The 10535-nt window shown below is 41.2% G+C and overlaps 1 protein-coding gene across 1 annotated transcript in view; it reads left to right on the top strand.

Moving 5' to 3' along the window:
- Positions 1 to 10535, top strand: part of NAE1 (NEDD8 activating enzyme E1 subunit 1) — a 29960-nt gene that overhangs the window by 7738 nt on the left and 11687 nt on the right. Inside the window, exons 4-10 of the mRNA XM_017860253.1 lie at positions 549 to 659; positions 1174 to 1253; positions 3698 to 3807; positions 6610 to 6719; positions 7746 to 7808; positions 8200 to 8263; positions 8564 to 8655. Of these exons, the coding sequence (XP_017715742.1) occupies positions 549 to 659; positions 1174 to 1253; positions 3698 to 3807; positions 6610 to 6719; positions 7746 to 7808; positions 8200 to 8263; positions 8564 to 8655 (630 nt within the window). The remainder of the gene's footprint in view (positions 1 to 548; positions 660 to 1173; positions 1254 to 3697; positions 3808 to 6609; positions 6720 to 7745; positions 7809 to 8199; positions 8264 to 8563; positions 8656 to 10535) is intronic.

The following is a 10535-nucleotide window of genomic DNA, read 5'->3' as shown; positions in this document are numbered from 1 at the left end:
CAGGATGGTCTCGATCTCCTGACCTCGTGATCCGCCCGTCTCGGCCTCCCAAAGTGCTGGGATTACAGGCTTGAGCCACCGCGCCCGGCCTCTGTTGAGTCTTAAACACTAGGGGAAGCAGAATTGGCTGGGAGCAGTGGCTCACGCCTGTAATCTCAGCACTTTGGGAGGTCAAGGCAAGAGGATTGCTTGAGGCCAGGAGTTCAAGACCAGCCTGGGCAACAACATGTCAAGACCCTGTCTCTACAAAATATCAAAAAAAAAAAAAAAAAAAAAAAAAAAAAAAAAAATTAGCTGGGCATGGTAGCATATGCCTGTAGTCCCGCCTACTTGGGAGGCTGAGGTAGGAGGGTTGCTTAAGCCTAGGAGTCAAGGCTGCAGTGAGCTATGATCAGGCCACTATGCTCCAAACTGGGCAACAGAACAAAAACCTGTCTCTAAAAAGAAAAAAGAAGGGAAACAGAGTTGTCATACTTATGCATGAAATTTGGATAGTTTTACAGTATGTTTGCCTGTTCCATAAATTGGGGGATTATATTGTGACCAAGTTTTTTCTAATTCAAGTTAAATGCTTTGTTTTTAAAAAGAACCGAGCTGAAGCTGCCATGGAATTCTTACAAGAATTAAATAGTGATGTCTCTGGAAGTTTTGTGGAAGAGGTATATATGTATACACATTATGTCTGTGCTGAAATACAATTTTTTAAATAATTTAAAGCCCTAGAAATTTAGAATTTTGAATCTTTTTTTTTTTTTGAGACAGAGTCTCGCTCTGTCACCCAGGCTGGAGTGCAGTGGCTGGATCTCAGCTCACTGCAAGCTCCGCCTCCCAGGTTTTCCCCATTCGCCTAACTCAGCCTCCCGAGTAGCTGGGACTACAGGCGCCCGCCAACTCGCCTGGCTAGTTTTTGTGCATTTTTTAGTAGAGACGGGGTTTCACTGTGTTAGCCAGGATGGTCTCGATCTCCTGACCTTGTGATCCGCCCGTCTTGGCCTCCCAAAGTTCTGGGATTACAGGCTTGAGCCACTGCGCCCGGCCAGAATTTTGAATCTTTGTGTCTTTTCTAATTAGTTGAATTGGATTTGTTGCCTCATTTATTGTAAAATAGCTTAACTGTCTCTGCCATGTTTAATATAATTGTGAATTTTTTTTTTTCTTTGCTGTCCTATTTAGAGTCCAGAAAACCTTCTAGACAACGATCCTTCATTTTTCTGTAGGTTTACTGTTGTGGTTGCAACTCAGCTTCCTGAAAGGTAAATTTTTTTGTTAATATGTTTTTATTTTAATCTTATTAGATTTGCATTGTTTTATTTTCTTTGCACAGTGTATGATGATACGGTTTTTAAAATTCTTAAATTCTACAGAAACTTTAAATGTGAAACTTTTTTTTTTTTTGAGATGGAGTCTCACTCTGTCGCCCAGGCTGGAGTACAGTGGCATGATCTTGGCTCACTGCAAGCTCCGCCTCCCGAGTTCACACCATTCTCCTGCCTTAGCCTCCTGAGTAGCTGGGACTACAGGCGCCTGCCACCACTCCCGGCTACTTTTTTGTATTTTTATTAGAGACAGGGTTTCATTGTGTTAGCCAGGATGTTCTCGATCTCCTGACCTCATGATCTGCCCGCCTCGGCCTCCTAAAGTGCTGGGATTATAGGCGTGAGCCACTGTGCCCAGCCATAAATTTGAAACTCTTGACCAGGCATGGTGGCTCACACCTGTAATCCCAACACTTTGGGAGGCTGAGGAGGGTGGATTGCTTGAGCTCAGGAATTTGAGACTAGCCTGGGCAATACGGCAAAACCCTATCTCAACAAAAAATACAAAAATTAGCTGGGAGTGGTGGCGCATGTCTGTGGTCCCAGCTACTCTGGAGGCTGAGATGGCAGGATTGCTGGAGCCCGGGGAGTCAAGGCTGCAGTAAGCCATGATCATGCCACTCTACTCAGCCTAGGTGATGAGGCGAGACCTGCTCTCAAAAAAAATAAATTTAATTGGGAGGCCAAGGCGGGCAGATCACGAGGTCAAGAGATCGAGACCATCCTGGCCAACATGGTGAAACCCCATCTCTACTAAAAATACAAAAATTAGCTGGGCGTGGTGGCGCACGCCTGTAGTCCCAGCTACTTGGGAAGCTGAGGCAGGAGAATCACTTGAATCAAGGAGGCGGAACTTGCAGTGATCGGAGACCGTGCCACTGCACTCCAGTCCTGGTGACAGAGTGAGACTCTGTCTCAAAATAAATAAATAAATAAAATTTTAAAAAATTGTTAGAAATCTCTCAACATTGAAAAGATGAGGAAGATAAAATACTGAAACTTTTTTAAAATTATTATTTTTTAGACAGAGTCTTGCTCTGTTGCTCAGGCTGGAGTGCAGTGGCACAATCTTAGCTCACTGCAACCTCCGCCTCCTGGGTTCAAGTAATTCTTGTGCCTCAGTCTCCCAAATAGCTGGGATTATAGGCAAGTGCCACCATGCCCAGCTAATTTTTGTATTTTTAGTAGAGACGAGGTTTCACCATGTTGGCCAGGCTGATCTCAAACTCCTGGCCTCAAGTGATCTGCCCGCCTCAGCCTCCCAAAGTCCTGGGATTACAGGCATGGAGCCACCAAGCCCGGTCTTAGATGTGAAACTTTTGGAATATATTTAGAGCAGTTAAACTGAACTTTTTTTGTTTGTTTGTTTGTTTTGTTGTTGTTTGTTTTAGTGATTAAAAACTAGTTAGAATTGATTATTGAAGGCTGGGTGCAGTGACTCATGCCTGTAATTCCAGCAGTTTGGGAGGCTGAGACAGGTTCGGATCACTTGAGCGCAGGAGTTTAAGACCACCCTGGGCAACATGGCAAAACCTTGTGTCTACAAAAAATACAAAATTTAGCCAGATGGTGTGCATGCCTGTGGTCCCAGCTACTCAGAAGGCTGGGATGGGATAATCACTTGAGCTCGGGAGGTCAAGGCTGCAGTGAGCCATGATCATGCCACTGCACTCCAGCCTGGGCAACAGAGTGAGACCCTATCTTAAAAAAAAAAAGGCCGGGCGCGGTGGCTCAAGCCTGTAATCCCAGCACTTTGGGAGGCCGAGACGGTCGGCTCACAAGGTCAGGAGATCGAGACCATCCTGGCTAACACGGTGAAACCCCGTCTCTACTAAAAAATACAAAAAAACTAGCCGGGCGAGGTGGCGGGCACCTGTAGTCCCAGCTACTGGGGAGGCTGAGGCAGGAGAATGGCTTGAACCCGGGAGGCAGAGCTTGCAGTGAGCGGAGACCCAGCCACTGCACCCCAGCCTGGGCAACAGAGTGAGACTCCGACTCAAAAAAAAAAAAAAAAAAGAAAAGAGAGAGAATTGGTTATTGAAATTGTTGGGGGTGTATTTGTGGGTTTTATATTTTTTTTCTGTCATGGAAATGTTTAGAATTATCTTTCTTTAACGTTTCTCCTTAATATAACAGACTAAGGTTTCACATCCCTCTTGTCCAAAAGATGTACTTTCTTTCATTGAGACTGCAACCTATGGAAATGCTTGCTTTTCAGTGTATTCTTGACCTGCTTATGTAAACGCAGTTATGTACTTTTGCATTTATTATTTAGTAAGAAAGTTGCTTTATTTTAAGACATTTTCATGTTTTGCATGTTTCCATGTTTGGCATATTTCCATTTGGTTATGTTCATATTTTGCTTTTTTTTTTTTTAACAGCACTTTACTACGCTTAGCAGATGTCCTTTGGAATTCCCAGATTCCTCTTTTGATCTGTAGGACATATGGACTAGTTGGTTATATGAGGATCATTATAAAAGAACATCCAGGTAAAGTTGTTGAGCATATGGGCTTACTATTGGTTGCTTTAGCTATAATTTTAGAAACTTGACAATTTAGAAAGTCAGTTTTAAATTACGAAGTAAATTTGTAGCAGCATATCTCTAGTTGCAGATTCAAAGTGGCAATCAGATTCAATAGGCTGCAATCTACTCTTTATGTAGCATTATAGAAGGATACAAAGCAGGACATACAACAGGTACAGCTTCTTCATCTTATTAGGAGATCCAGCAACTATGCAAGTACCCAGCTTCTTTTGCCCCCAACCCACATCAGGCATGTATGGCTGTGGAGAGCTAAGGAATGTGGGTCACTCTGACCCATGAAGTTACACCACCTTTCCCCTCTCCCGTCTTTTTTTTTTTTTTTTTTAAGACGGAGTTTCGCTCTTGTTGCCTAGGCTGGAGTACAATGGCACAATCTTGGCTTACTGCAGCCTCTACCTCCCAGGTTCAACTGATTCTCCTGCCTCAGCCTCCCAACTGGGGTTACAGGCGCCCGCCACCATGCCCAGCTAATTTTTTGCATTTTTAGTAGAGACAGGATTTCACCATGTTGGCCAGGCTGATCTCGAACTCCTGACCTCAGGTGATCCACCCGCCTTGGCCTCCCAAAGTGCTGTTATGACAGGTGTGAGCCACTGCACCATGCCCCTCCAATCTTTTATTTCATCCTCATGCAGGCTTTCGGTTCTCTCAATTCAGGTACAATTTCACACAACAAAGACTTTACATAACTACTGTTCCCAGGGAAACTATTGTAGGAGACCAAAGTCGTTTATAGGCAGACCTCCATCAGCTGAGGGTTGATATAAGCCCTTTACTTATAAAAGTTTAATCATCGGCCGGGCGCGGTGGCTCAAGCCTGTAATCCCAGCACTTTGGGAGGCCGAGGCGGGCGGATCACAAGATCAGGAGATCGAGACCATCCTGGCTAACACGGTGAAACCCCGTCTCTACTAAAAGTACAAAAAACTAGCCGGGCGAGGTGGCGGGCACTTGTAGTCCCAGCTACTCGGGAGGCTGAGGCAGGAGAATGGCGTAAACCCAGAAGGCGGAGCTTGCAGTGAGCTGAGATCCGGCCACTGCACTCCAGCCTGGGCGACAGAGCGAGACTCCGTCTCAAAAAAAAAAAAAAAAAAAAAAAGTTTAATCATCATAAAATTTTCATCCAGTATTCATACAATGCTCTTTATTTACTCAAGAAAACATTTTTACTATGAGCCAAGCACTCTGCTAATGTGATGATAGCCATTGGTATTGGTAGCGTCACTGAGGAGTAATATCTGTGGGCAGTTAGGGAGTGCTTGTCAGGATAAGCTCTGGCTGCTGGTGGTAAGCCATTTAAAAGTTGAAAGTGGTGTCAACTGATGGGAGGGGACAAAAGAGTGGAAAGTGGGAGAGTGACCGTGTAAACATTTTATTTTAAATGGGTCACTCTGAAGTTGAGTAGAAAGTAAATGGATTTAAAGGGGCAAAGATTGGAGGCAGGGATTGCTGTTAGAAATTTCCAGTGGTCTAAGTAAGACAGAGTGTGTTCTTTTTCCCAGTTTAGGGAAGAGAAGAAGAGGCGGTAGATAATAATGAAGGTTCGGCATTGCTAGTTGTGTGCCTGCCTTTATAAGAATTATTTCATTTACTCTTTCCAAAACCTTTATAAGGTACAGATTGAGCATCATTAATCCAAAAATCCAAAATCAGAAATGCTCCAAAATGCAAAACTGTTTGAGCACTGATATGATATTCAAAGAAAACACTCATTGGAACATTTCTTCAGATTTTTGGGTTAGAGAGCTCATCTAATATGTATTTGCAAATATACCAAAATCTCAGCAAAATCCAAAACACTTATGGTCCCAAGCATTTTGGATAAGAGAGATATACAGCCTATATATACTTTAATATCTGCTTTTTATAGATGATGCTGAGGCAATGAGAGATTAAATTATTTGCCTAAGGTCACATAGTTAGCAAGTGATAAAACTAGGCCTACCTCTAAGCACTCACTGAAATTATACACTCTCCTGTACTCTCTCATGTGGACAGCAGTGTACAGAGTGAGATTAGGAAGTGGGGAGTTACTGATATTGGGGCCAAGGAAGCAAGAAGTGAAGGATGACCATCAGGTTTCTGGGGAAGAGTCTAGGTAAATGGTGATGCTGTCTATTGAAGACCACAAGAGGAGGGAGGATAGGTTGTTAGTTGCTATCTGTACATAGGTTTTGTCAGTTTTGAGCTTTTCCAGTTAGAACAAATTATGTTCTATCTTCTTTTACTTTTACTAAAACTTTATAGTTGACTTAAGATTTGTGCATTTTACTATGTATAAATCATACCTTAATAAAACAGTGAAAAAACCCGTGGGCCTTGTGCCCATTTAAAAATTAAAGATACCGTAAGTTTCTATGATTCAGTGTATTGTCATCAGTATTGCCAAAGAATTAAGTTTATCTTTTGAGCTGGGCACGGTGGCTCACACCTGTAATCCAAGAACTTTGGAAGGCCGAGGCAGAAGGAGCCCTTGAATCCAGGAATTTCAGACTAGCCTGGGTGACATAGTGAGACCCCATCTCTACAAAAAAATTAAAAAATTAGCTGGGCACAGTGACACGAGACTGTAGTCCCACCTTCTCAGGAGGCTGAGGTGGGAGGATCCGTTCAGCCCAGGAGTTTCAGCAGTGAGCTATGGTTGTGCCACTGCACTTCAGCCTGGGTAATACAGCAAGATCCTATCTCTCTCTCTCTTTTTTTTTTTAAGTATTAAATTTATCTTTTGAATTCTTTGTTTCACAGTAATAGAATCTCATCCAGATAATGCATTAGAAGATCTACGACTAGATAAGCCATTTCCTGAACTGAGAGAACATTTTCAGTCCTATGATTTGGATCATATGGAAAAAAAGGTTGGTAGTGTGTGTGACCTTACATTTACAGATAGACCTAAAACATTTTTTTTTTTAACCTAAGGTTTTTGAATTACACCAAAGTGAGAAAATCCTCCATATACCTGTCATCCAGATTACCCAATAATATTTTACCTTGTTTTCAACATACTAATTTTCTCCAAAATTGAAAACTTTTTTATTGAAGAAAAGTACGGATACTGAACATCTGTGTAATCACTACCCAGGTCAAGAAATTAGACATTAACCTATTCCAGGTGGGGAGATGGGGATGGTTAATGGGTACCAAAAAAGTAATTAGAAAGAATGAATAAGATTTACTCCTTGAAAGCACAACAAGGTGACTATAGTTAATAATGACAACTTAGTTATACATTTTAAAATAATTAAGAGTTTAATTGGATTATTTGTAACATAAAGGATAAACGCTTGAGGGGATAAATGCTATACAGATACCCCTCTCCATTATGTGCTTCACATTGCATGCCTGTATCAAAGCATGTACCCCATAAATATATATACCTAAGTACCTACAAAAATTGAAAATAAAAAATTTTCAAACAGAAAACAGAAACAAAAGAATTCCAAGAAGTCCTCTTTATGGCCTTTTTCTAAACAAATAGAAATAATGACATAACAAGATAATTTAAGGAGTATATGTATTTTTGCCTACTTCCATATTAATTAACATGCAGTTGTTTATTTGGTTCATCAGAAAACAGAAAAGATCCTCTTTTCTTTAGGATTGGTGTCTGAAATTGAGATTTGAGCTGTGTTTTTGGGTGGCAGTCTCTGAGACTGTTTTGCTGGTATAATGGGGACAATCATAGTATATATGTGACATACTAGTTATCTACCTCTAGAAGAATTTGTAAAGCAGTTTTTATTAACTCAGTTCATTTTCCTCTATTCATTACTCTGCATATATTAGGAGATCATAAATATTGTTGAATTTGTTGAAAACGAGATGGTACCGTGACGAATTAATAATACCAATATTTTCTTTTATTTGTCTCTCATTTTTAGGACCACAGCCATACTCCATGGATTGTGATCATAGCTAAATATTTAGCACAGTGGTATAGTGAAGTATGTCCTTTTAAAAAAAAATTTCATATGCAACTGTATTTTCAGTTTCTTATAAAGGATTTCCTTGATGGGGAATGGGAAATTAATTTTTTTCCTTATGGGCTTGTATGGTAGAGCAAATGGATGCTTTTAAATTTAAATCCAGCAGTTCCTCTTTTGATCCTGATAATTTTAATTAACAAAATGAAATTTGATGAATGTTGTTATGAAACTGGCAGGGGGAATGAATGTAGATAAATGGTCACAGTGTTTTCTATCAAGTGAGCCTCTGATTCCACAGAGAAATATATTTGTTGATGAAATCTTAGGTAGAGAATGGGGGACACTATAGACTTTCAATTTCTGTATTTTGAGTTTTAATAACTAGATTTTAAAATTTTAACCAATTTAGACAAATGGACGAATACCTAAAACATATAAAGAAAAAGAAGACTTCAGAGATTTGATTAGACAAGGTAATATTATGGGATATGATTAAATACTGTATAAAGCTTGAAAAGCAAATTGCTAGAGGCAAGTGCTTATTGGATTTCTGTTGACACCTTTGTCAGATGATATCATCATGAGCTTTTATTTCACTTTCCCTCTGGAGAAGTTAAGAAGCCACGCTTTGTATAGTTTTAAGGACTAATGATAAGCCATATTTCTTTTAAGATTCAATATTCTGCAGAATCTGACAAGGTTATTTTATAATGGGGAACAGAAGAGTGAAAAGAAAAGGGCTGTTGTTTGCTAACAATTTCCCATTAAAATAGGAATTCTAAAGAATGAAAATGGGGCTCCAGAAGATGAAGAGAATTTTGAAGAAGCTATTAAAAATGTGAACACAGCACTAAATACAACTCAGGTAATGAAAGAGTTGCTGAGGGATTCACATGAACAAGGTGCTTTCTAGAGTCCTTCACTATTAAATGGTTGATTACAATGATTTAAGTTAATATTTTCTAAATGTATAGTTAGAAATAAATACAAGGCCGGGCATGGTGGCTCATCCTAGCACTTTGGGAGGCTGAGGCGGGCGGACCACCTGAGATCAGGAGTTCTAGACGAGCCTGGCCAACATAGTGAAACCGCGTCTCTACTAAAAATACAAAAATTAGCTGGGCATAGTGGAACATACCTGTAATCCCAGCTACTTGGGAGGCTGAGGCAGGAGAATCACTTGAACCCAGGAGGCAGAGGTTACAGTGAGCCAAGATTACACCACTGCACTCCAGCCTGGGTAACAGAGTAAGACTCCGCCTCAGGTGCCTTTGGTTTTGTTATGGCTTAGTTGTTGAAGTATGACCATTGAAGTTTTTGGGGAGCTTTGGAATAACACCTGGTAGTGTAAGTTAGAATTTTCTTGCAACTTAAAACAGCAAATATGCTGCCTTTCAAATTAGGAAGGCACATAAGATATTATTACCAACTTTTTGGAGACAACAAGGCAGCATTGCTTAGTGATTAAAAGTGTGCGCTGGCTGGGGCCAGCCGCGGTGGCTCACACTTGTAATCCCAACACGTTTGGGAGGCCAAGGAGGGCAGATCACATGAGGTCAGGAGTCCAAGACCAGCCTGGCCAACATGATGAAACCCCATCTCTACTAAAAATACAAAAAATTAGCTGGGCATGGTGGTGGGCACCTGTAATCCCAGCTACTTGGGAGGCAGAGGTTGCAGTGAGCTGAGATCTTCCCAGTGTACTCCAGCCTGGGTGACAAGAGTGAGACTCTGTCTCAAAAAAAAAAAAAAAAAGTGTTTGCTGGCCAGGTGTGGTGGCCCACACCTGTAATCCCAACAGTTTGGGAGGCCAGGGCAGAAAAATTGCTTGAGCCCAGTTCAAGACCAGCCTGAACAACATAGGGAGATCCGGTCTATACAAAAAATTTAAAAATTAGATGGGTGTGGTGGTATGCACCTATAGTCTCAGCTACTCTGAACCCTAAGGTGGTGGGAGGATTGCTTGAGCCCTGGAGGTTGAGGCTGCAGTGAGCCATGATTGTGCCACTGCATTGCAGCCTAGGCAATGATATGAGACCCTGTGTCCAAAAAATAAAAGTATGTGCTTTGTGAATCACTTCTCTGGGGTGATGAAAATTTTCTGTTTTAATTGGGGTTATGGTTAAAAATATGTGTATATAGTTATCAAAATGCATTGAATTGGACATTTAAAATCTCTGTATTTCACTGACTATAAAACCACAGTTGAAAAGAAAAGGTTCTAATAGTTGGGGGACAGTAAGCTAAATAAACAGATAAAAATGCACCAGGTGCTATGAACAAAATTACAGCAGAACAAAGGGGCAGAGAGCATGTTGGGGACAAGGGAATCTGGGGTTGAGAGACAATTTTAGATAGGGAGCCAGGGAGACTTTCCAAGAGTTGTTTAAGCAGAAGCCTGAGTGAAGTGACATGCAGAGGTCTCGGGGAAGAGCTTTTCAGTTGGAGGAAGCACATGTGCAAAGAAGTGGGAGGAAGCTTGACTTTTGTTCAAGCATCAGTAAGCAAGTCAGTGTGATTGGAGTGAAGTGAAAAAGGGGGGAAAGTGGTAGGAAGGATTTGAGTTTGGAGAGGCAGAAAGGATCAGATCATAAAGGCCTTGCAGGCTATTTAAGCATTTCGATCAGGGAAGTGGAGTGAGCTGCTTTATATTCGAAAAGACCATTCTGGCTTTGGTGAGGAGAACAGAATTGAGGGGACTGGCAGTGGAAGCAGAGAGACCAGTTAGGAGGTACCACTGAGACA

Source organism: Rhinopithecus bieti, unplaced genomic scaffold (genome assembly GCF_001698545.2).
Source record: "Rhinopithecus bieti isolate Rb0 unplaced genomic scaffold, ASM169854v2 scaffold_53422, whole genome shotgun sequence".
NCBI classification, from domain to species: Eukaryota; Metazoa; Chordata; class Mammalia; order Primates; family Cercopithecidae; genus Rhinopithecus; species Rhinopithecus bieti.
Note: the sequence above shows the minus strand (reverse complement) of the source record. Positions and strands in the feature narration are given on the sequence as shown.